This window comes from Hemitrygon akajei, chromosome 8 (assembly GCF_048418815.1).
Source record: "Hemitrygon akajei chromosome 8, sHemAka1.3, whole genome shotgun sequence".
Lineage (NCBI taxonomy): Eukaryota > Metazoa > Chordata > Chondrichthyes > Myliobatiformes > Dasyatidae > Hemitrygon > Hemitrygon akajei.
In genome coordinates this window covers 72,471,958-72,498,806 of record NC_133131.1, presented here as the reverse complement: position 1 = coordinate 72,498,806, position 26,849 = coordinate 72,471,958, and the positions used below count along the sequence as shown (strand labels likewise).

At 45.0% G+C, this 26,849-nt stretch overlaps 1 protein-coding gene across 3 annotated transcripts in view; it reads right to left on the bottom strand.

Annotated features, from left to right (window-relative positions):
- Positions 1-26,849, bottom strand: part of LOC140731982 (26S proteasome non-ATPase regulatory subunit 13-like) — a 243,651-nt gene that overhangs the window by 205,140 nt on the left and 11,662 nt on the right. The window contains exons 1-2 of one of the 3 annotated variants that reach the window (XM_073054033.1): positions 2,089-2,265; positions 419-497 (exon numbers count right to left, since the gene is read on the bottom strand). In XM_073054033.1, the coding sequence (XP_072910134.1) occupies positions 419-497; positions 2,089-2,186 (177 nt within the window). In that variant the 5' untranslated portion in view covers positions 2,187-2,265. Of the gene's footprint in view, positions 1-418; positions 498-2,088; positions 2,266-26,849 lie in introns of those variants that run through there. The other 2 variants (XM_073054032.1, XM_073054034.1) reach the window with 2 other exon arrangements.

The window sequence follows — 26,849 nt, the reverse complement described above, 5'->3', positions numbered from 1 at the left end:
TAATCGACCTACCAACACGAAAGAGATTGACAGCATTAAAAACAAATAGAAAACTTGAAAAATGTTGCCAGGACTTGGAAGACCTGAGCTTACAGGGAAGGATCCAATAAGTTAAGACTTTATTCTTGGATTGTAGAAAATTGAGGGGAGATTTGATAGAGGTTTCCAAGTTATGAGGGGCATAGACAGGGCAAATGCAAGCAGACCTTTTCCACTGAGGGTGGGTGAGACTAGAACTAGAGGTCATGGGTTAAGGGTGAAAGGTGGAACCTTTTCACTCAGAGGGTGGCGTGCGTGTGGAGTCAGTGTCTAAAACAAGACAACGTTTGAAGCTGAGAGGAGAAATAGGAAGCTATAATGTGGCTTCCTAGCCCATACATATCCTACAAGTTAAGGGTCGTTTAATTACATCCCCTACCTGTAAGAGATTGTCCCCAGATGGGAAACAGGGAATCAGTGTGAATTCCAGCAGCTCCACTGTGAGTTGATGCCAGAGCCTAGAACAAAAGAGAGGAGTTAACATTAGATCATAGAACTGTAAAACATGGGAACAGAATTAAGCCTTTTGGCCCATCAAGTCCACTTTCCTATTCTATCATGGCTGACTTATTGTTCCTCTCACTTCCAATCTCCCACCTTCTCCCTGTAACCTTTGACGCCCTGACTAATCAAGAACCCATCAACCTTAATTTTAAATACCCCCAATGACCTGGCCTCCACAGCCCCTGTGGCAATGAATTCCACAGATTCACCACGTCTGGCCGAAGAAATTTGTCATCTCCATTCTAAAGGTGCATCCTTCAATTCTGAGGCTGAGCCCTCTAGTGCTAGACCCCAATAATGGAAACAATCTCTCCACATCTAGGCCTTTGCGTGATTCCTTGGGTTTCAATGCGTTCTTCACCTCATTCTTCTGAACCCTAGCCAGTACAGGCCCAGAGCCATCAAACACTCCTCACACACTAGCCTTTTCATTCCCAGAATTATTTTTGTGAACTTCCTCTGGACCCTCTCCAATACCAGCACATCCTTTCTCAAAACTGCTCACAATACTGGTCTGACCAGTGTCTTATAAAGCCTCAGCATTTCATCCTTGCTTTTAGGTTTTGATCTTCTCAAAATGAATTTGCCTTCCTTACCACCAACTCAACCTGCAATTTACATTTGAAATACAGGCGGGTGCCTTGCAAGGCACTTTGCAATCTATCCTTGTGAAATGAAATTAGACACATAAAGGCTGATGGAAATATGGTCAGCATCTGTCAGTGAAAGGGCATGGTTGCATCTCTCCTACTGCAGTCAGGTTGCATTGGATTGGGAAAAGCTGCAGAGGGTTGCAAACTCAGCCAGCTCCTTCATGGAACTAGCCTCCCTGGCATAGAAAACATCAAAAGGCGGCGTCCATCATTAAGGACCCCTATCACCCAGGGCATGCCCTCTTCTCGTTGCTACCATCAGAGAGGAGGTACAGGAGCCTGAGGACACACACACTCAACGTTTCAGGATCAGCTTCCTCCCCTCCACCATCAGATTTCTGAATGGACAATGAACCCATGACTAATGGGTTTATCGTTCACCTCAGTACTTTCGCTCTCCTTTCTGCACTATTGAATTTTCGTATATACTGGTTGCAATTTAAGGACAGCTACCGCAAAACAACTTTCACGACACGTCGGTGATAATCCAGGCGTGGCGAAGACCACATTGACTCTGCATTCGTTAGCCAGCCCATCCCCTGACCAAGGCAGGCAGGCTGCGCAATTTGGCCGGCAAAGAGGGTAGGGTGCGAGGTCGAACCGCACCCACCCCCTGATTCTCCAGCCACTCAACTCAAGATGAAAAGGGGGCAAGTCACCTCATCCCGCATAAGTTATACGCCGGGGGGGGGGGGTCACAAACCCGAGTGACCCCGCCCGCCTGGTCCCCTTCCCCCGGGGAGAAGAGGCTGCCAAGTCACGCCTATGGCCAGGAGAGAAGGGGAGACCCAGAACTCCCCTCCCCACACCTCCAGAGGAGGCCGAGGGAGAGAGCGGCCGGGTGGGGGTGGGGTTGTCCCGGCACCTCGGGGCGGGGAGGGTGAGGCCTCACCTCCGGTTGTAGAAGGTCTCCATCCTCTGCCAGCGCTCGGCCGCATCCCCGCTGTCTGCCTCCTGCTGCCGCCGCAGAAACCCCACTGGGTCCCTCATCCTGCAGATCCTCACGGCCACACTGCAGCTGACGGTCGGTTTACCGCCCTGCCGTCCGGGGGGAGGGGAGGAGACCCGTCAGTCAACCCTGGTCACGCCCCCAGAGGCTCCTCACTCGTTCTGGCCACGCCCCTCGGGAACTGGCACTCAGTCTTGGCCACGCCCCTCGAGAAATGTCTCTGCGTCCTGGCCCCTCCCCCGACGGTCCATATTGGCCCCGCCTCCAACCCCGCCTGCAATGAACCCTGGTCCCGGCAGCCCACTCTCGCCCCGCCCCTTTCTCCGCCCACTACGTTACCCTGGTAACCGTCAATCTGAGTCGCATTCCCCATAGCCATGGTAACTATCAAAGAGGCCTTGGTCTTGCTCCGAGCGCAAAAAATGAGGGCTGGTTTTGATAACATCAAATCTGCAATAAAAGCACAGCATGCTGGCCGAGTCAGGGAGCGTTATCGGAAAAAGAAAATGAGTTACCGTTGATGTTACCAAAACCAGCCCTCACTATCCCCAATACCGATAACCGTGCACCATAAACTGCCTAATGCTATACACTGTATGAGCCATTCATGGTCCTTCCTTCCTTTTCTGGCTTTAATGTAACCCTGGCGTTTATTTCACTTCTCTGCCACGATGGCTGAATAATTAGGTGTGGTTGTTGGTGCAGTGGGTCTCTGTTCCTGTCCTTGTGAGCTCACGTTGTTTGATTACCTGGAATACCTAACTTGCTGGATGTTTGGAATATATTCAGTAACTGAACACCCCCACAACACAGTTGGATAAAAGTTCACAGAAAGGCTAATCGGCATCCATTTTTAAGGACCCCCCATCACCCAGGGCCTGCCCCATCACTGCTACTGTCAGGAAGGAGGTACAGGAGCCTGAAGGCACACACTCAATGATACAGCAACAGCTTCTTCCCCCCTCTGCCATCTGATTTCAGAATGGACATTGAATCCTGTACACCTCCTCACTCATCTTTATTTCTATTTTAGCACTACTTATTTAATTTGTATGGCATCCGTTTGTCTCGCGAGACCATGTCTCGCACCTGGAAAGTCTTCTTCAGGATGCAGACCTGGGCAAGGTTGTGTGCAAGACCGGCAGTTGCCCATGCAGCAAGTCTCCCCTCTCCATGCCACCGATGTTGTCCAAGGGAAGGGCAAGGGCCGATACAGCTTGGCACCAGTGACGTCACAGGAGTTGCCAGAATGAGAATGAAGACAACGTCGGACTGCCTTAGGGACTCCAGCTCTGGATTTGTCCTCAGGGTTTACTCCCGAAGCCTTTCCCATGCGTGGGTATGGCCACAAGACAGTGGAGGTTTGAAGTCAGTTTTCCCTCTCTTAGATGGACTACCTTCCCAGGCTGACGAGCTCCATCTACCCAACTTAAATTTAACTATTTAATATATAGATATGCATACTCTAATTCACATTTTTTCTATTGTATAGTATGGCTGCCACAAAGACAAGTTTAACGTCATATGCCAGTTATATTAAACCTAATTCTGACTCTTATTCCTTAATCTTGAGCACATCCATGAGGAACACTGCCACAACAAAGCAGCCTCCATCATCAATTCCCCCACATTCCAGGCCATGCTCTCTTCTTGCTGCTACCATTGGACAAGAGCCTCAGGTCCCACACCACCAGGTTCAGGAACAGTTATTACCCCTCAACCATCAGGCTCCTGAACCAGTGTGGATAACTTCACTCACCACAACTTTGACCAGATTCCACAGCCTACAAGCTCCCTTTCAAGGCCTCTACAACTCGTGTTCTCAGTGTTATATTTATTTTCACAGTTTGTCTTTTTTTGCAAATTGGCTGTTTGTCAATCTTTGTTTATAGAAACATAGAAAATAGGTGCAGGAGTAGGCCATTCGGCCCTTTGAGCCTGCACCGCCATTCAGTATGATCATGGCTGATCATCCAACTCAGAACCCCGTACCTGCTTTCTCTCCATATCCCCTGATCCCTTTAGCCACAAGGGCCATATCTAACTTCCTCTTAAATATAGCCAATGAACCGGCCTCAACTGTTTCCTGTGGCAGAGAATTCCACAGATTCACCACTCTCTGTGTGAAGAGGTTTTTCCTCATCTCAGTCCTAAAAGGCTTCCCCTTTATCCTTAAACTGTGACCCCTTGTTCTGGACTTCCCCAACATCGGAAACAATCTTCCTGCATCTAGCCTGTCCAATCCCTTTAGAATTTTATACGTTTCAATAAGATCCACCCTCAATCTTCTAAATTCCAGTGAGTATAAGCCTAGTCGATCCAGTCTTTCTTCATATGAAAGTCCTGCCATCCCAGGAATCAATCTGGTGAATCTTCTTTGTACTCCTTCTATGGCAAGAATGTCTTTCCTCAGATTAGGGGACCAAAACTGCACACAATACTCTAGGTGTGGTCTCACCAAGGCCTTGTACAACTGCAGTAGAACCTCCCTGCTCCTGTACTCAAATCCTTTTGCTATGAATGCCAACATACCATTTGCCTTTGTCACTGCCTGCTGTACCTGCATGCCCACCTTCAATGACTGGTGTACAATGACACCCAGGTCTCGTTGCACCTCCCCTTTTCCTAATCGGCCACCATTCAGATAATAATCTGTTTTCCTGTTCTTGCAACCAAAGTGGATAACCTCACATTTATCCACATTAAATTGCATCTGCCATGAATTTGCCCACTCACCTAACCTATCCAAGTCACCCTGCATCCTCTTAGCATCCTCCTCACAGCTAACACCGCCGCCCAGCTTCGTGTCATCCGCAAACTTGGAGATGCTGCATTTAATTCCCTCGTCTAAATCATTAATATATATTGTAAACAACTGGGGTCCCAGCACTGAGCCTTGCGGTACCCCACTAGTCACTGCCTGCCATTCTGAAAAGGTCCCGTTTACTCCCACTCTTTGCTTCCTGTCTGCCAACCAATTCTCTATCCACATCAATACCATACCCCTAATACCGTGTGCTTTAAGTTTGCACACTAATCTCCTGTGTGGGACCTTGTCAAAAGCCTTTTGAAAATCTAAATATACCACATCCACTGGCTCTCCCCTATCCACTCTACTAGTTACATCTTCAAAAAATTCTGTAAGATTCGTCAAACATGATTTTCCTTTCACAAACCCATGCTGACTTTGTCCGATGATTTCACCTCTTTCCAAATGTGCTGTTATCACATCTTTGATAACCAACTCTAGCATTTTTCCCACCACCGATGTCAGACTAACCGGTCTATAATTCCCTGGTTTTTCTCTCCCTCCTTTTTTAAAAAGTGGGGTTACATTAGCCACCCTCCAATCCTCAGGAACGAATCCAGAATCTAAGGAGTTTTAAAAAATTATCACTCATGCATCCTCTATTTCTTGGGCTACTTCCTTAAGCACTCTGGGATGCAGACCATCTGGCCCTGGGGATTTATCTGCCTTTAATCCCTTCAATTTACCTAACACCATTTCTCTACTAACATGTATTTCCCTCAGTTCCTCCATCTCACTAGACCCTCGGTCCCTTACTATTTCCGGAAGATTATTTATGTCCTCCTTAGTGAAGACAGAACCAAAGTAGTTATTCAATTGGTCTGCCATGTCTTTGTTCCCCAAGATCAATTCACCTGTTTCTGACTGTAAGGGACCTACATTTGTCTTGACCAATCTTTTTCTTTTCACGTATCTATAAAAGCTTTTACAGTCAGTTTTTATGTTCCCTGCCAGCTTTCTCTCATAATCTTCTTTCCCTTTCCTAATTAAGCCCTTTGTCCTCCTCTGCTGGTCTCTGAATTCCTCCCAGTCCTCAGGTGTGCCGCTTTTTTTTGCTAATTTATATGTTTCTTCTTTGGACTTGATACTATCCCTAATTTCCCTTGTCAGCCACGGGTGAACTACCTTCCCTGGTTTATTCTTTTGCCAAACTGGGATGAACAATTGTTGTAGTTCATCCATGCAATCTTTAAATGCTTGCCATTGCATATCCACCGTCAACCCTTTAAGTATCATTTGCCAGTCTATCTTAGCTAATTCACATCTCATACCTTCAAAGTTACCCTTCTTTTAGTTCAGAACCTTTGTTTCTGAATTAACTATGTCACTCTCCATCTTAATGAAGAATTCCGCCATATTATGGCCACTCTTACCCAAGGGGCCTCACACGACAAGATTGCTAACTAACCCTTCCTCATTGCTCAATACCCAATCTAGAATGACCTGCTCTCCAGTTGGTTCCTCGACATGTTGGTTCAGAAAACCATCCCACATACATTCCAAGAAATCCTCTTCCTCAACACCCTTACCAATTTGGTTCACCCAATCTATATGTAGATTGAAGTCACCCATTATAACTACTGTTCCTTTATTGCACGCATTTCTAATTTCCTGTTTAATACCATCCCCAACCTCACTACTACTGTTAGGTGGCCTGTACACAACTCCCACCAGCGTTTTCTGCCCCTTAGTGTTATGCAGCTCTACCCATATCAATTCCACATCCTCCAGGCTAATGTCTTTCCTTTCTATTGCGTTAATCTCCTCTCTAACCAGCAATGCTACCCCATCTCCTTTTCTTTCCTGTCTATCCCTCCTGAATATTGAATATCCCTGGATGTTGAGCTCCCATCCTTGGTCACCCTGTATGCATAGTTATTTTTATAAATTCTATTGTATTTCTTTATTTTCCTGTGAATGCCTGCAAGAAAATGAAGCTGAAGGTAGTGTATGGGAACTTCTATAACATATAACAATTACAGCATGGAAACAGGCCATCTCGGCCCTTCTAGTCCATGCCAAATGCCTACTCACCTAGTCCCACTGACCCGCACTCAACCCATAACCCTCCATTCCTTTCCTGTCCATATACCTATCCAATTTTACTTTAAATGACAATACCGAACCTGCCTCTACCACTTCTACTGGAAGCTCGTTCCACACAGCTACCACTCTCTGAGTAAAGAAATTCCCCCTCGTGTTACCCTTAAACCTTTGCCCCCTAACTCTCAAATCATGTCCTCTTGTTTGAATCTCCCCTACTCTCAATGGAAAAAGCCTATCCACGTCAACTCTATCTATCCCCCTCATAATTTTAAATACCTCTATTAAGTCCCCCCTCAACCTTCTACGCTCCAAAGAATAAAGACCTAACTTGTTCAACTTTGATCAGAAATCTTACTTTGAAGTATTCTGAGACTCTTGACACTTTAAGCAGGGGAATTGGTGGTCCATTGCATCTGGCGATGACAGAAAACCTGTGCAGGAGTGTTTTTAAAGTGGAAAAGCCATTGCACTGGGACAGTTCCACTCTCCCAACCTCAGAAGTCCAGGTCCAGTCGTACAAACGAGCGTCTCATTTGGGGTCCTCCTTGGCTGCAGTGGATGGCATTGCCCCTCGTGCTCTCAACAGAGCGTGGCAGTCCCGCCTTCCTGGCCATTGGCTCTCACTGTAGATCTCATCCTCCCGGTTAGAGCTGACTTTGCAGGCGAGGCAGGCCTGCCCCTAGCTCACCAGGGCATCAAAGCCGCTACCCACCCTCACCTGGTCGGAGCCGCGTACCAAAGTGTGGTCGCTTCTGCGTGCAAACAGGTGAGAGCTGAGTGTCCGGTGGGGACCAAAGATAACTGAGCTTTCCTAAAATGGACGTGACAGGCCCCTTCACCAGAGATGCTCCCATTTCTGGACATACACCCCAAAGACAGAGGAAATACCATCCTCTATATACCCCCAAAAGCCTGTAAAAGTTTTATATGATATTTATTTAGCAGAGTAGGCCCATCCAACTCTTTGAACCGTGCTGCCCCAGCAACCCCACAACCTCAACTGAATTGAATTAACTTTATTACTTACATCCTTCATATACACAAGCAGTAAAACTCTTTACGTTACATCTCTATCTAAATGTGCAATTTGTAGTAATTTGTAATAAATAGTATGTACTACAGGACAGTCAATATAACTTTTAAAAAAACAGTTGTGTCAGCTCAGTCTGATGGCCTGGTGGAGGAAGCTGTCCCGGAGCCTGTTGGTCCTGGCTTTTATGCTGCGGTACCATTTCCAGGTGGAGGAGACCACGTTGGAATGGGGATGGGAAGTTGAATTAAAATGAGTGGCCTCTGGGAAACCCTGCCTATAGTGGCAGACAGAGTGAAGATGATTGAAACAGTGCACAACCTCCAGCCCATTCCTGTGTTAACTGATGTCAGGGCTCCAATTCTTAAAGGGGCCTCTCCACAGCACTCCTGGAAGGTCATTCTTAGTTCAAAGTAATTTTATTACCAGAGTACATATATTGACATATACAACCCTAACATTCAGTTTCTTGCATGCAATTACAGTAAGTGGAAGAAACCCAATAAAATCAATGAAAGACCGCACCCAACAGACTGGACAAACAACCAAAATGCCCAAAAAAACAACAAGCTGTGCAAATACGAATAAAATAATAATAATCAACTAAAAATAAATAATAATAAACAATAAATATTGTGAAAATAAGATGAAAAGTCCTCGAAAGTGAATCTATTTGAGTAGGAACAGCTCAGTGATGGAGTGGGTGAAGCAATTCCTCTGGTTGAGGGGTAATAACTGTTCCTGAACTTGGTGGTGTGGGTCCTAGGGTTCCTGCATCCTCTTCCTGATGCAGCAGTGAGAAGGTGGCATGGCCTGGGTGGTAGGGTGCTTTGACGATGGATGCTGCTTTCCTACGACAGTGCTCATGTAGATGTCGTCAATGGTGGGGAGGGCTTTACTAGGGCCATAACTACTACTTTTTGTAGAATTTGTTTGTTTGGGGGCATTGGTGTTTCCATAATAAGCCATGATGCAACGAGCCAATATACTCTCCTCCGCACATCTATAGAAGGTTGCTAAAGTTTTAGATGTCATGCCAAATCTTGGCAAACTCCTGAGAAAGTAGAAGCATTGTCATGCTTTCTTCAGAATGGCACCTATCGCTGGACCCAGGACAGATCCTCTGAAATGATGTCACCGAGGAATTTAAAGTTGCTAACCCTCTCCACCTCTGATCCCCTGATGAGGACTGGTTCATGGACCTCCGATTTCCTCTTCCTGAAGTCAATAATCACCTTTGTTCTCTTGCTGACATTGAGTGAGAAGATGCTACTGTGGCACCACTCAGCCAGATTTTCCATCTCCCTCCTATGTGCTGATTTGTCACCAACTTTAATTCAGCCTTTGGCAGTGTGTGTCAAACTTGAATAAGACATAGGAGCTGTGCTTAGTCACACAGTCATAAGCGTAAAGCGAGTAGAGCGGGGGCTGAGCACACAGCCCTGTGGTGCACCTGTGCTGAGAGAGATTGTGGAGGAGATGCTGTTGCCAAGCCAAACTGACTGGAGTCTGCAAGTGAGGAAATTGAGGATCCGGTTGTACAAGGAGGTATTGAGGCCAAGGTCTTGAAGCTCATTGATCAGTTTCGAGGGGATGATAGTGTCAAATGCTGAGTTGCAGTCAATGAAGAGCATCCTGATGTGTGCATCTTCACTGTCTGGATATTCCAGGGTTGAGCGAAGAACCAATGAGGTGGCATCTGCTGTTGACCTGTTGTGATGGTAGGCAAACTGGAGAGGATCCAAGTCGCTTCTCAGGCAGGAGTTGATAAGTTTCATCACTGACCTCTCAGAACACGTCATCACTGTGGATGTAACTGCCAATGGATGATAGTCATCAAGGCAGGTCACCACATTTTTGGTATTAGTGTCACAATGGCTACAGGTGAAGGCAAAATATATAGATCCTGATAGGAATAGTGGAGCCTCTGCACGAATCCCAGTGCAAAAGTAGTACTGTGATCACTCGAGTCGAGTATGCTGTTCTCCTGAGGGGTTGTCTATTGGTGAGTGGCTGTAGAGGCCAATCCAGAATACACGTTTTAAGAGGCCTCCAGACCTCACAATCCCACCCCCTTTTGCCACTTGCTGATCACCACGGGACTTAATCTGAAATATTAGGGTGGATTCCATTAATGGAGAATGCCTGTGTGTGATCTTGTTTAATGTGGAGAAGTTGATGCACAGGCTGCTACCAAATGCTCAGTGCCCAGAGTGCAAGATGACTGAGGACCCTTCACTGCTGCGGCCTTCCTCTGGCTTCACTGCTGATGTGATGTATCATCATCTTTCCACCAGCTCCACCATCAAGGTCTTCACGGGATCGCTCTTTGTCTGGGACCTTCCTCTTGACCCGACTACCATGATTGATCTTTCCAGGAGCTAAGCTCCAGACGGCATCGTCTGCGGGATCCCGGGAACTCAAGAGACCTCTCCAGCACCACAAGGTGACAATGCTCAGAGAGGAGTGAAAACGTAATACACAAGCAACAGGAGGCATGCGCTGAGTTAGCTTCCAGAAATGAGACTTCCAGTACATTGGAAGGTGGATGGAAACAAGCCCCTTCAGCCCAACTCATCCGTGCCAACTATGTTACTCAATCTTCTTGCTATCTCAGTAAAGCAGCCAACATAATCAAAGACCTCCACCCACCCCAAACATTCTCTCTTCTCCCCTCTCCCGTTGGGGAGGAGATACAAAAGCCTGAAAGCATTTCCAACCAGGCTCAAAGACATCTTGCACCCCACTGTTATCAGACTCTTGAATGGGCCACTTGTATGATAAGATGGACTCTTGAGCTCATAATCTACAGTGCAGTGCAAAGGTCTTAGGCACACCCAGCCATGACACACCAGGCAAGGTCATTTGATTCCATATAATTGGTTTATTGATCATTACAGAATGATCCTCTGGTGTTTCCCACTCTCTTCCTTCCCCCTTCCCCTTTCCCAAACCACGATTCCCCTCTCTCTGCCCCCTTAGTCCACAATAGAAACCCATATCAGAGTCAGATTTATCATCACTCACACGTCATGAAATTTGTTTTTCTTTTTCTGTGGCAGCAGTACAGTGGAATACATAAAATCGAGATGACTAAGACTTTTGCACCCTAAGTTCAAAGTTCAAAGTAAATTTTGTTTTCAAAGCACACATATATCACCATATACAGTCCTTAGAGTCACTTTCTAGCGGATACTTTGTTCCTATCTTGTCTTTGGCACGCACTCCATGGGATAAAAGATTATGTGCTTTCCCCCTGTCTGTGCCCCTCATGATCCTGTATACTTCTATCAGGTCATCCCTCAATCTCTTATGTTCTCAGGAATAAAGGCCTGCTTGTAACTCAGGCCCCCCAAGTCCAGACAACATCCTGGTGAATCTTTTCTGCATTCTTTCTAATAACATTTTTACATGGTAACCAATACTGTACACATTACGCCATAAAAACTGGAGATTCTGCAGATGCTGAAAATCCAGAGTAACACACACGAAATGCTGGAGGAACTCAGCAGGTCAGACAGCGCCTTTGGGTAAGAATAAAGAGTCAGGGTTTTGGGCTGAGACCTTTCCATAAATGTTGTTTGACCTGCTGACTTCCTCCAGTATTTTGTGTGTGCTATACAATATACCAAGTGTGGCTTCAGCCATGTCTTATATAACTGGATGATAACCTCCCAGCTCCTATACACAATGCCCTGATTGATGAAGGTCTGTATGCCAATTACCTTCTTCTCCACCCTATCTACCCGTGACAGAAATTTCAGCAAATTATGCACTTGATTCCTAGGTCCAAAATCCTAGAGGTGGTTCATCAGAATGATTCCAGAAATGGATGGGTTAACATTTGAGGAACGTTTGATGGCTGTTGGCCTGTAATTGCTGGAGTTTAGAAAAATAAGGGGGATCTCATCAAATATTAAAATGCCTAGATAGAGTGGATGTTTCCTATAGTTGGGGAGTCTAGGACCACAGGGCACAGCCTCGTCCATTTAGAACAGAGATGAGAAGGAAGTTGATTTTTTAGCCAGAGAGTGGTGAATCTATAGATTTCATTGCCATGCATGGCTGCAGTGGCCATGTTATTGAGTATATTTAAAGTAGAGGTTGATAGGGTCCTGATTAGTAAGGGTGACAAAGATTATGGAGAAAAGGCAGGAGAATGGGGATGAGAGGGATAATAAATCAGTCATGATGGAATGGTGCAGCAGATTCATTGGGCCAAATGGCCTAATTCTGCTCCTTTACCTGATGGTCTTATGTCATATGGTCCTTTCCTTTCCATCACAGTACCCAGGACCCTACTATTGAGGGTCCTCCCTAGTATGCCCTCCACAAAATGCATTTATCTGGGTTGGGAGCCATTGACCAATACTCAGCCCACAATACCTAGATGATCAAACCTTCCTGTATTCTTTCATAACCTTCTATACTGTCTACGACACCAATGAAACTCAGAGGCCGCTTTATTAGGTACACCAGTACACCTGCTTATTGATGCAAATATCTAATCTGCCAATCGCGTGGCAGCAACTCCATGCATAAAAGCACGCAGACCTGGTCAAGAGGTTCCGTTGTAATTCAGACCAAACATCAGAATGGGGAAATAATGTGATCTCAGTGACTTTGATCATATTGTTGATGAAAGATGGGCTGGTTTGAGTACCTCAGAAACTGCGGATCTCCTGGGATTTTCATGCACAACAATCTCTAGAGTTTACAGAGAATGGAGTGAGAAACAAAGAACATGCAGTGAGCAGCCACTCACCTTGCTAATGAGAGGTCAGAGGAGAATGGCCAGACAGGAAGATGACAGTAACTCAAATAACCACGTGTTGCAACAATGGTGTGCAGAAGAGCAGTGGTCCCCAACCACTGGGCCGCAAAGTTTGTGCTACTGGGCCGCGAGGAAACAATATGATTTGTCGAGATGAAACGATACGAGTCAGCTGCACCTTTCCTCATTCCCTGTCACGCCCACTGTTGAACTGAATGCACACAAGGTCATCAGTCACCTAAACGCAGTGATACCCTCGTGCCAGGGATCACTGGTTAGCCTCGAGTAACCGGCAGCCTTACGCAACCGGCAAGAAGTGCTGTTGCTAACGGCCTGGAGCGCGGACAGATGGGCGCCGCCTCTAAACCTTTACCACACCATGGCTCATCATGGTTCGGTGACCCCTGCAGAAGAGCAACTCTGAACACACAACACGTTGAACCTTAAAGTGGATGGGCAGGTAACTGAATATACACGCACTAGCCAGTGAAATAGGTACAGGAAGAATGTAAAAAATAGCCACTGAAAACAGATTTTCATTGTATTTCTTTATTTTCCTGTCAGGCTGGGGGACAGCTTTTGCCTCCAGCTGTGAGATCTCTTAATACTCTGCTGCCACCCAGCACAAATGTACACCCTGTCTGAAAGCCCTGCCCCACCACACCCTCAGCAAACCGCACCCCCCACCCCAACTCCCAGACACACTCTCATCCTGCACTGGGCACTTTTCACATATTCATATCACTGTTTGTTTCATTACAATGGTGCCAGTAGCATTATACTGTCTCACATAAACATGCACCTCACACTTTATGTCAATATTCAGGCCGTGCCACTCAGGGACTTGTGCTGATACTATTCAGTGACTGTTTGTTCTCCATTGTAACTGGATGAGCTGTGTGTGGCTGTATGTGCTATGTTTTACAGCTTGGCCCCAGATTAACAACGTTTCGTTTAGCTGCATACATGTGCATGGTTGGATGACTTGAACTAGCAGTGCATGTAAAGCAACAAGTCCCAAGTTTGTTTTGAATATGATGACATGGACATTCTCTGATAATAAATTTGCACTGACTGTGACTTCAAACATCTTTAGAAATAGCTTAGATGTGATTTTACTTAAAAAGTCAATACTGGCTTTCTCTAATCAACACAATCTTGTTAAAATGACTGCTAATTGGTTCTGTGATATTTCCCACCACAGCTGTACAACCAGCAGCTGTGATATTACTCAGCTTATCCTTAACCGCAAGAGATTCTGCAGATGCTGGAAATCTTGAGCAAAGCACACAAAATGCTTTAGGAACTCAGCAGGTCAGGCAGCATCTATAGAGGGGAATAAATAGGTGGCATTTCATGCCAGGACCCTTCACTGGGACAAGAATGAAAGGCAGAAGAATCTATCTCCCCCTCCCCTGCTCCCTTCCTTTCCAGTCCTGATGACGGGCTCAGCCTGAAACTTCGACTGTTTATTCCCCTCATTAGACACTGCCTGACGTGCTGCGTTTCTGCAGCATTTTGTGTTTGTTGCTCAGTTCATCCAAAGACATTTTTCCTGAACTGGGGTATAATATCTGCAGTTTTCCTGACCTTCTCTCCATCAACCCAGCTTTTCTTTCCCCAAATATTCTCCATCTGGATATCCAGGTAAGTTAAAAGATCTCCCTTTTAAAGGCCTCTGATTATTTAATTATATATTTTGCTTGATGAACTTGGATTCCAAATTACCAAGGTGAGAAAATATCCTAAATGTTATGATGTTATAATTCCCTCCCCCCCCCCCCCCCCCAATCATTCTTCCAAACTCCAGCGAGTACAGGCCCAGAACCCTTTCATACCTAGAATCATTGTAGTGAACCTCCTCTGGACACCCTCCAATGGCAGCACACCTTTTCTTTGATAAGGGGCCCAAAACTCTTCGCAATACTCCAGGTGAGTTGGACCAATGCCTTATAAAGCCTTCGCAATACATCCTTGCTTTTGTATTCTAGTCTTCTCAAAATGAATGCCAACATTACGTTTACCTTCCTTGCCACCAACTTAACCTGCAAGTTAACCTTTAGAGAATCCTGCACGAGGATTCCCAAGACCCTTTGCACCTCTTAGTTTTGAATTTTCTCCCCATTGAGAAAAAGTAAAAAAGTAGTAATATATTATTCATGGGTTAAATATCCATTCAGAATTCTGATCGCAAAGGGGAAGAAGCTGTTGGTGAATTGTTGAGTGTGTGCCTTCAGGCTCCTGTACCTCCTTCCTGATGGTAGCAATGTGAACAAGGCATGACCTGGGTGATGGGGGTCCTTAATGCTGGACGCTGCCTTTTTGAGGCATTGCTCCTTGAAAATGTCCCGAATGCTGGGAAGGCTAGGGCCCATGATGGAGCTGACTGAGTTTACAGCTTTCAGCTGCTTATTTCCATCTTGTGCAGAGCACCACCCCACACCAATGCCAGATGGTGATGCAGCCAATTAGTGCTCTCCACGTTACATCTATAGAAATTTACGAGTTATCTTTGGTGACATACCAAGTCTCCTCAAACTCCTGATGAAACACAGCCACTGTCATGCCTTCTTTGTAATTGCATCGATATGTTGGACCCAGGATAGATCCTTGGAGAAGTTGATACCAACAAACTTGAAATTGCTCACTCTTTCCACTTCTGATCTCTCTGAGGACTGGTGTTTGTTCCCATGTCTTATCCTTTCTGAAGTCCACAATCATTTCTTTGAGTGCAAGGTTGTTGCTGTGACACCACTCAACTAGCTGATATATCTAGCTCCTGTATGCCTTCACATCACCATATGAAATTCTGCCAACAATACTTACGGCATCAGAAAATTTAAAAATGGCATTTGAGCTGTGCGTGGGTGTAGGGAGAGTAGAGCAACTGCCGCACACATCCTTGAGGTGTTGATGATCAGCGAAGTGGAGATGTTATTTCCGATCCACACAGACCATATTCTATCATGCACTTCTCTGCACTCTACTCCATCTGCTATTTCTAAGTCCGTCCACAGACCCCCTGATCCTCAACACTACCTGTCCCTCCACCTATCTGTACACTTGGCCACAAGATCATCAATTCTTTCATTGAAATCATTGACATATAACGTGAAAGGAAGCAGTCCCAACACCAACCCTTGCAACGCACCACTAGTTACCGGCCACAAAACAGAAAAGGCTCCCTTTATTTCCACTCTTGCCTCTTGGCAGTCAGCCAATCTTCCATCCATGCCAATTATCTTCCCTGTAATACCATGGGTTCTCATCTTGTTCAGCAGCCTCTTGTCAAAGACCCTCTGAAAATACAAATAAACAACATCTACTGACTCTCCTTTGTCTATCATGCCTGTTACTTCCTCAAAGAATTCCAACAGATTTTTCAGGCATAATTTCCCCTATAGAAAGCCATGCTGACTTTTGCCTATTTTATCATACGCCTCCGAGTACCCAAAACTTCATCCCTAATAATACATCTTTCCAACCACTGAAATCAGGGTGACTGGCCTATAACTTCCTTTCTTCTGCCTTCTTCCCTTCTAAGAGAGTGAGGTGGCATTTGCAATCTTCCAGTCCTCCAGAATCATTCCAGAATCTAATGACTCTTGAAAGATCATTACTAATTCCTCCATGATCTCTCAGCCACCTTTTTAAGAATCCTGGGGTGTAGTCCATCTGGTCCAAGTGACTTATCTACTTTCAGACCTTCCAGTTTCTCAAGCACCTTCTCCTTAGCAATAGCAATTGCACTCACTTCTGCTCACTGACACTCTCACACTTCTAGCATACTGGTGATGTCTTCCATAGTGAAGAATGATTCAAATACATTAAGTTTGTCCTCCATTTCTTCGTCCCCCATTACTACCTCTCCAGTGTCATTTTCCTGTCGTCCAATATCAACTCTCGTCTCTCTTTTATGCTTTATATATCTGAAAACATTTTATATTATTAGAACTCTCATTAAAACTTGTTTCTATTATTGGCTAGCTTACTTTCATATTTTAACTTTTCTCTCCTTATAGCTTTTTAGTTGCCCTCTGTTGGTTTTTAAAAGCAACAAGAGCGAGATGTTGCCCATGCTTGTAGCAGACTCCACCTCTCCATGCATCCGATGAACCCAATACAGTTTGGCACCAGCAGCATTGCAGGAGAACTCAATGTAAGACTGCCTTAAGGACTCCAGTTCTGGATTTTTCCTCATGGTTTACTTCCGGCTTTCCCCATGAGTGGATGTAGCCACAAGATCATCGATCTTATTCCGACTGCGTGCATTCAAATACAACACTTTCCATCTTGTATTCATCACCCTTTTTGATTTTGGTCCCCTGTTACACTTTAACACATCGCACCAACTGCAATTTTGCCCTGTCTTCTGCCTATCCTTCCTGACAGTCTCACTACACACTGCCTCTGCTTGTATACCAACTGCCCAATCCTCTGCCCTATTATTCTGGTTCCTATCCCCCTGCCAAAATTTGTTGAAACTCTAGCAAACAGCTCTAGCAAACCTGCCCGCAAGGATATCATTCCCCCTTGGGTTCAGGTGTAACCCGTCCCTTTTGTACAGGTCATATCTTCCCCAGAAGAGATCCCAATGATCTGGAAATCTGAAACTCTGCCCCCACGTTCTCTCTCCAGGACCACCTCCTTTCTCCTACCAATATCATTGGTACCAATATGTACCACGCCTTCTGGCTGCTCAGCCTCCCAGTTCATAAGTGCCCTGGGCCTGATCTGAGAAATCCCTGACCCTGGAACCTGGGAGGCAACATACATTCCGGGTATGTCTATCACTTCCACAGAATCTGCTTTCTGCTTCTCTAACACACAAGTCTCTAGAATCTAGTCTAGAGCTTACAGAGAATGACTCAAAAAGTGAAAAACATCCAGTGGGTGAAAATGTCTTGTTACTGAGAGAGGTCAGAGGAGAATGGCCAGACTGGTTCAAGCTGACAGCATCTCAAATAACCATGTGTTACAACAGTGGTGTGCAGAAGGGCACCTCTGAACACAAAACGTGTCGAACCTTGAAGAAGACGTGTTACAGCAGCAGAAGACCATGAACATATAGGTTAAGATTGTGCAATTAAGGGGCGGCTGTTTGCATACAGCTCCAATCAGAATCATCAAATATTCCCATTCAGGACGACTACTGCTGAAATCCACACTCACATCCATGGGTACTTCAGTAAGCACAATCATCTTAAGAAGTTTAACAAATCTATCGATACTCAAAGTTGATGAACTTCGGACAGCAGACTCAGGTCACGAATGCATTTCCCCTTTAAGAAAACGGAAGTGGGCACCGCGCACTGGTTTGCAGGTACCGTTGAAACGCACAGGCTTCACAAACATGGCGGTTCTGTGTCAGTCCAGTTCTCCCGAACGGGAGCATCCCATTCCACCTCAGGCCAATGTCAAACAGGCACTGGAGAAGCTGAGCAACATCATCATCAGCGTGCCCTGATGTTTTCCCTATCATTGCAGGAGATTTCAATCCGGCCAGCTTGAAGTAGTCTCTGAACAACTACATGTTATTCGTGGAGCTAGAGGAGTCAACACACTTGATCACTGTTATGCCACCATCAAGAACACATATCATGCCATCCCATTCCTGCACTTTGGAAAGTCTGATCACCTGGCCGTACTTCTACCCCCAGTGTATAAGCTGACACTAAAGATGGCAGCACCTGAGGAGAGGGCCAAGAAGGTATGGTCAAGGGAGGCGGAGGAGTGCTTACAGGACTGCTTTGAGTCAGTGGACTGGACAATATTCAGGGATTCATCTTCAAGTCTAAATGATACGTCACAGTTGTAACCTACTTCATCAAAACCTGTGTCGATGAGCGAGTGCCTTCCAGAACATACCAGACATACCTAAACCAAAAGCCGTTTTTGAGAACGAGATTTGTAGTCTGCTGTGAGCTAGATCGGTGGCATTCCAGACCAGTGCTCCAGAAATACACAAGAACTCCAGATACAACCTATGGAATACTATTTTAAGGGCAAGAAAACAATTCTGATTGAGGTTAAGAGTCCGAATTGGATGCACATAAACTCTGGCAGGGTTTGCAAGCCATTATGCTCCACGGAGCGAAACCTAACACCATGAATGGCAGTGGTACTTCACTCCCAGACGAGCTCAATGCCTTTTATGCTCACTATGAGAGGCAGAATAAAACTACACTTGTGTGAATCCCTGCAGCATCTGGTGACCCTGCGATCTCTGTCTCAAGGTGTCAGGCCCTGATGGTGTATCTGGAGAGGCTCTAAAAACCTGTGCCAGCCAACTAGGAGGAGAGTTCAAGGACATCTTCATTCTCCCTCACTGCTGTAGTCAGAGGTCCCCACCTACTTCAAAAGGGTGACAATCATACCAGTGCCCAAGGAGAGCAGAGTGAGCTGCCTCAATGTCCCTCACCCTGTAGCACTCACATCTACTGTGAAGACGTGCTTTGGGAGATTGGTCATGGCCAGAACTCCTGCCTATTCAAGAAATTGGATCAGCTGAAACTTGCCTATCACCACAATAGGTCAACAGTGGATGCAATCTGACTCAGCCTTGGTCACCTGGACAGTCACAATACCCAAGTCAGGCTGCTATTTACAGCTCAGTGTTCAAAATAATCACACAAGCTCTAATCACCAAGCTCCAAAACCTGGGCCTCTGTACCTTCCTCTGCAAATGGATCCTTGACTTCCTCACTGGGAGACCACAAACTGTGCGAATCATAAATAATAATTCCTCCTCGCTGACAGTCTACACTGGCACACCTCAAGGATGCGTGCTTGACTCATTGTTCTACTCTCTCTTTACACTCATGACTGTGAGACAAGGCACAACTCAAACGCCATCTATAAATTTGCTGATGACACAACTATCATGGACAGAACTTCAGATGGTGAGGAGGCGGCGTACAGGAGTGAGATAGATCAGCTGGTTGAGTGGTGTCACAGCAACAACCTTGCACTCAATGCAAGACCAAGGAATTGGTTGTAGACTTCAGGAAGGGGAAGTCAAGGGATAGAAGTGGAAAGGGTGAGCACTTTCAACTGCCTGGGTGTCAACATCTCTGAGGATCTATCCTGGGCCCAACATATTGATGCACGACAGTGGCTGCATTTCGTTAGGAGTTTGAGGAGAATTGGTATGTTGCCAAAGACACTTGTAAATTTCTACTGTGGAAACCATTTTAACTGGTCGCATCACTGCCTGGTATGGAGCAGCCACTGTAAGGATCGGAAAAAGCTGCAGAAAACTGTAAGCTCAGCTAACCCCATCACGGGCATAGCCTCCCCAGTACTGAGGTCACCTTCAATAGGCGAGGTCTCAAAAAGGTGACATCTGTCAATAAGAACCCTCATCACCCAGGACATGCCTGCTTCTCATTGCAACATCAGGGGGGAGGTACAGGAGCCTGAAGACAGACACTCAACATTTTAGGAACAATTTCTTCCCCCTTTGTGTCAGGGTTACAGAGCAATAAAAAATTACTTTAATTTCCAATAAGAAATGTATAAAAATAAATAAGTAGTGAAAAAAAAAGAACAAAATGGTGAGGTAGCATCCATGTTCGTGGAATGCTCAGAAGTCTGATGGTGGAGGGGAAAAAACCGTTCTTAAAATGTTGAGTGAGTGTCTTCACACCTTCTGCTTGATGGTAGCAATGAGAAGAGGGCATGTGCTGGGTGATGGGGGTCCTTAATGATGGCTGCCTTTTGAGGCATTGCCATTTGAAAGTGTCCTCAATGGAGCTGGCTGAGTTTACAACTTCCTACAGCTTTTTCTGATCCTGTGCAGTGGCCCCTCCATTTCAGATAGTGAGGTAACCAGTTAGAATGCTCTCCATGGTACATCTGTAGAAACTTGAGAGTGTCTAGTGATATGTCAAGTCTCCTCAATCTCCAAATGAAATATCGCCGCAGGTATGCCTTCTTGGTGACTGTACCAATGTGTTGGGCATGGGAAGATCTGTGAACTTTCTCACATCTATCCAGCGCTCTCAGTCCAGTCTTATGGTCATCCGAGAGCATTGCATTCCTCACAGCCTGTCTGTAATCACAGTAAAGATAAAAGTTCAAAGTTAATTTATTATCAAAGTACATATATGCCACCACGTACATCCCTGAGGTTCATTTTATTGTGGGCATGCACAATAAATCCATAAAATAATACCAACCATAATAGAATCAATGAATGACCACACTGACTACTGAGTTCATCCAGTGTACAAAAGACAACTATGCAAATAGAAAAAGGAAAAATAATAACAGTAAATAAGCAATAAATATCAATAACCTGAGATGAAGAGTTCTGGAAAATGAGTCCAGAGGTTGTGGGAACATTTCAAAGATAGGGCAAGTGAATTTGAGTGAAGTTGAGGGGTAATAGCTCCCTGAACCTGATGGTGTGAGTCCTGAGGCTCCTGTACCTGCTTCCTAATGGCAGCAGCAAGAAGAGAGCATGCCCTGGGTGGTGGGAGTCTCCGACGATGGATGCTGCTTTCCTGCCATAACGTTTCATGTAGATGTGCTCAATAGTAAGGCAAGCTTACCAGTGATGGAGTGGGTCATATCCACTACTATTCAAAGGCATTGGTGTTAACATACTAGGCAGTGATGCAGCCAGTCAATACATCACACATCAACAGATGTTTGTCATATTTTTAGATCTCATGCCAAACTTTCACAACCTCCTAAGAAAGTAGAGTCACTGCTGTGCTTTCTTCATAATTCCATTTAGATGCTGAACCTAGAAAAGGTCCTTTGAAATAATAAGAGTGAGGAATTTAAAGTTGCAGACCCTCTCCACCTCTGATGAGGACTGGCTCATGCACCTCTGCTTTCCTTCTCCTGAAGTCAATAATCAGCTCCTTTGTCTCGCTGACATTGAGTGAGAGTTTGTTGCTGTGGCACCATGCAGCACATTTTCAATATGATTCAACACCACCTTTGATTCAGCCTGCGACAGCGGTGTTGTCAGCAAACTTGAATATGATATTGCAACTGTGCTTAGCCTCACAATCATAAGTGTAAAGTGAGAAGAGCAGGGGACTAAGCACACAGCCTGTGCTGAGGGAGATTGTGGAGGAGATGTTGTTGCCAATGAGACAGGATTTACTGTGGATCTGATGCTTGGGTTGGCAAATTAGACCGCAAGACACAGGAGCAGAATTAGACCATTTGGCTCGTCGAGTCTGCTCCGCCATTTCATCGTGGCTGATCCATTTTTCCTCTCAGCCCCAATATCCTGCCTTCCCCCATATCACTTCATGCCCTGATTAATCAAGAATCTATTAACCTCTGCTTTAAATATACCTAATGCCTTGGCCTCCACAGCTGCCTGTGGCAACAGATTCACCACTCTCTGGCTATAGAAATTCCTCCTCATTGCCCTCTATTCTGAGTCTGTGTCCTCTGGTCTTAGACTTCCCCGCCCTAGGAAACATCCTCTCCACATCCACCCTATTGATAAGGTTCAATTAGATCACCCTTCATTCTGCTGAATTCCAGTGAATTTAGCCACAGAACTATCAAATGCTCTTCGTATGACAAGCCATTTAATCCTGGAATCATTTTTGTGAACCTCCTTTGACCCCTCTCCAATGTCAGCACATCCTTTCTTAGATAAAGGGGCCCAAAACTGCTCACAATACTCTATGTGAGGCCTCACCAGTGCCTTATAAAGCCTTTACATTACATCCTTGCTGTTACAGTGCCTATAGTAAGTATTCAACCCCCTTGGAAGTTTTCATGTTTTATTATTTTACAACATTGAATCACACTGCATTTAATTTTGCTTTTTTGACACTGGTCGACAGAAAAGACTCTTTCATGTCAACATGAAAACAAATATCTACAAATTGGTCTAAATTAATTATAATTATGAAACAAAATAATTGTTTGTATAATTACTCACCCCTTTCAAGTCAGTATTTAGTGGATGTACCTTTGGCAGCAATTACAGCCTTGAGTCTGTGTGGATAGGTCTCTATCAGCTTTGCACATCTGGACTCTGCAATTTTTCCTCATTCTTCTTTACAAAACTGTTCAAACTCTGTCAGAATGCAAGGGGATCATGAGTGAACAGCCCTTTTCAAGTCCAGCCACAAATTCTCAATTGGATTGAGGCCTGGACTCTGAATTGTCCACTCTAGGACATTAACTTTGTTGTTTTTAAGCCATTCCTGTGTAGCTTTGGCTTTATGCTTCAGGTCATTGTCTTGCTGGGAAACAAATCTTCTCCCAAGTCGCAGTTCTCTTGTAGACTGCATCAAGTTTTCCTCCAGGATTTTGCTGCATTCATTCTATCCTCTTCCAGGGCCTGCTGCAGTGAAACATCCCCGCATCCTGATGCAGTCACCACCATGCTTCACGGTAGGGATGGGGTGTTTTTGATGATATTTGGTAGCATTTAGTCTGATGGCCAAAAAGCTCAACTTCGGTTTCTTCAGACCATAGAACCTTCTTCCAGCTGACTTCAGTCTCCACAACCCTTCTGGTAAACTCTAACCGAGATCTCATACGAGTTTTTTTTCCAACGGTAGCTTTCTCTTTGCCATTCTCCCGGGCAACAGCTGCTGTATGCACAGTCTCTCCCACTTCAGTCGCTGGAGCTTGTAACTCCTCCAGAGTTGTCATAGGTGTCTTGGTGGCCTCCCTCACTAGTCCCTTTCTTGCACGGTCACTCAGTTTTTGAGGACGGCCTGCCTATAGGCAGATTTACAGCTATGCCATATTCTTTCCATTTCTTGATAATTGGCTTAGCTGTACTCCAAGGAATATTCAGGTACTTGAAAATTTCTTGTATCCATTTCTTGATTTGTGCTTTTCAATAACCATTTCACAGAGTTGCTTGGAGTGTTCTTTTGTCTTCGTGGTGTACCTTTTACCAGGATACTGACTCACCAGCAGTGTTAGACCTTCCAGATACGGGTGTATTTTTACTACAATCAATTGAAACAGCTTGACTGCACACAGGTGATCTCCATTTAACTGATTATGTGATTTCTAAAACCAACTGGCTGCACCACTGATGATTTGGTGTGTCATATTAAAGGATGGTGAATACTCATGTAATCAATTATTTTGTGTTTTATATTTGTAATTAATTTAGATCACTTTGCAGAGATCTGTTTTCACCTTGACATGAAAGAGTATTTGTCAAAAAAGCCACATTAAATACACTGTGATTCAAGATTGTAAAACAATAAAGCATGAAAACTTTCATAGGGGTGAATACTTTTTATAGACACTATTTATTCTAATCCTCTGGAAATGATTAATATAATATTTGCCTTCATCAGCAACAACCCAGCCAATGCACGTCTGCTCTTACCCCATCCTCCCACCACCCTCCCAGGGATAGGATTCCTCTTGTCCTCACCTACTACCCCACCAGCCTCCACGTCTAGCACATAATGCTCTGTAACTTCTATCACCCCCAATGGGATCCCACCACCAGGCACATCTTTCCATTCCACCCCCCACTTTCTGCTTTGCACAGGGATCGTTCCCTACGTGACTTCCTTGTCCAATTAACCCTCCCCACTGATCTCCCTCCTGGCACTTATTCTTGCAAGTGGAACAGGTGCTACACCTGCCCATACACCTCTTCCCTCACTACAATTCTGGGCCCTAAAAAGATCTTCCAGGTGAGGCGACACATCACCTGTGAGTCTGTTGGGGTCATATATTGTGTCTGGTGCTCCTGGTGTGGCTTCCTGTATATCGGTGAGACCCGACGTAGATCGGGAGATTGCTTTGCCGAGCACCTCCACTCCATCCTCCACAAACAGCTAAGTCTCTCAGTGGCCATCCATTTTAATTTCACTTCCAATTCCCATTCCAATATCCTTGACTTCCTAACCAGAAGACCACAATCTGTGTAGATTGGTGATTACATCTCCTCCTTGCTGACGATCAACGCTGGCTCACCTCAGGAGTGTGTGCTTAGCTCACTGCTTTACTCTCTATATACACATGACTGTGTGGCTAGGCATAGCTCAAATACTATCTATAAACGCTGATGATGCAATCATTGTTGGTAGAATCTCAAGTGGTGTACAAGAGTGAGATACGCCAACTAGTGGAGTGGTGTCGCAGCAACAACCTGGCACTCAACGTCAGTAAGACGAAAGAGCTGATTGTGAACTTCAGGAAGGGTAAGACGAAGGAACACATACCAATCCTCATAGAGAGATCAGAAGTGGAGAGAGTGAGCAGCTTCAAGTTCCTGAGTGTCAAGATCTCTGAGGATCTAACCCGGTCCCAACATATCAATGTAGTTATAGAGAAGGTAAGACAGCGGATATACTTTATTAGGAGTTTGAAGGGATTTGACATGTCAACAAATACACTCAAAAACTTCTATAGCTGTACCGTGGAGAGCATTCTGACAGGCCGCATCACTGTCTGGTATGGAGGGGCTACTGCACAGGACTGAAAAAGGCTGCAGAGGGTTGTAAATCTAGTCAGCTCCATCTTGGGTGCTAGCCTACAAAGTACCCAGGACATCTTTAGGGAGTGGTGTCTCAGAAAGGCAGTGTTCATTATTAAGGACCTCCAGCACCCAGGGCATGCCCTTTTCTCACTGTTACCATCAGGTAGGAGGTACAGAAGCCTGAAGACACACACTTAGTGATTCAGGAACAGCTTCTTCCCCTCTGCCATCCGATTCCTGAATGGTATCTTTGGACACTACCTCACTTTTTTTTAATATATAGTATTTCTATTCTTGCACTTTTAAAAAATCTATTCAATATGAGTAATTGATTTACTTATTTATACTATTATAATATTTTTTATTTTGTTTTTTTTCTCTCTGCTAGATTATGTATATTGCATTGAACTGCTGCTGTTAAGTTTACAAATTTCATGTCACATGCCGGTGATAATAAACCTGATTCTGATTCTACTCATGGCCTTCTCTACTGTTGCGATGAGGCCACACTCCTGTTGGAGGAACAACATCTTATGTTCTATCAGGGTAGCCTCCAACCTGCTGGCATGAACATCAATTTCTCAAACTTCCGGTAATGCCCCTCCCCAGTTTTCCTTCACCATGCTTCATCCCCTTTTCCCTCTCTCACTTCATCTCCTTGCCTGCCCACCACCTCCCTCTGGTGCTCCTCCCTGCCCTTCTTTCTTCCATGCCTTCTGTCCTCTCCTATTAGATTCACCCTTCTCCAGTCTGTATCTCTTTCATCAATAAACTTCCGAGCTCTTTACTTCACCCTTCCCCGTTTCACCTATCACCTTGTGTTTCCCCCTCCCCTTCCCCCACCTTTTAACTCTACTCGTCCTTTTTTCTCCAGTCCTGCTGAAGGGTTTCGGCCCAAAACAAAGACTGTATTCCTTTCCATAGATGCTCCCTGACCTGCTGAATTCCTCTGCCCCCGATCCACAGTGAAGACTGATGCAAAATACTTATTCAGTTCGTCTGCCATTTCCTTATCCCCATTCCTACTTCAGCGTCATTCTTTAATGGTCTGATATCCACTCTCACCTCTCTTTTACACTTTACGTAGCTGTTGAAACTTCTGGTATCTTCTTTAATATTATCGGCTAGCTTACCTTCATATTCCATCTTTACCTTAATGACTTCTTTAGTTGCCTTCTGTTGGTATTTGAAAGCTTCCCACTCTTCTAACTTCCCAGTAATCTTTGCACCATTATATGCTCTCTCTTTGGCTTTAATATTGGCTTTGACTTCTCTCTTTAGACACAGTTGTGTCGTCTTGCCTTTAGAATAGCTCTTCCTCATTGGGATGTATATATCTTGGGCCTTCCGAGTTGCTTCCAGAAATTCCAGTTGTTGGTCAGCTCTACTCTCATGCCTCTGTAATTCCCTCTACTCCACTGTAATACTTTAGCTTCTCCTTCTCAAATTTCAGGATGAAATTTATCATATTGTGATCAATGTTCCCTAACAGTCCCTTCACCTTAAGCTCTCCAATCAATTCTGGTTCATTGCACAACACCCAATCCTGTAGATACTCTACAAATTCTTCCTCTTGCGATCCAGTACCAACCTGATTTTCTGC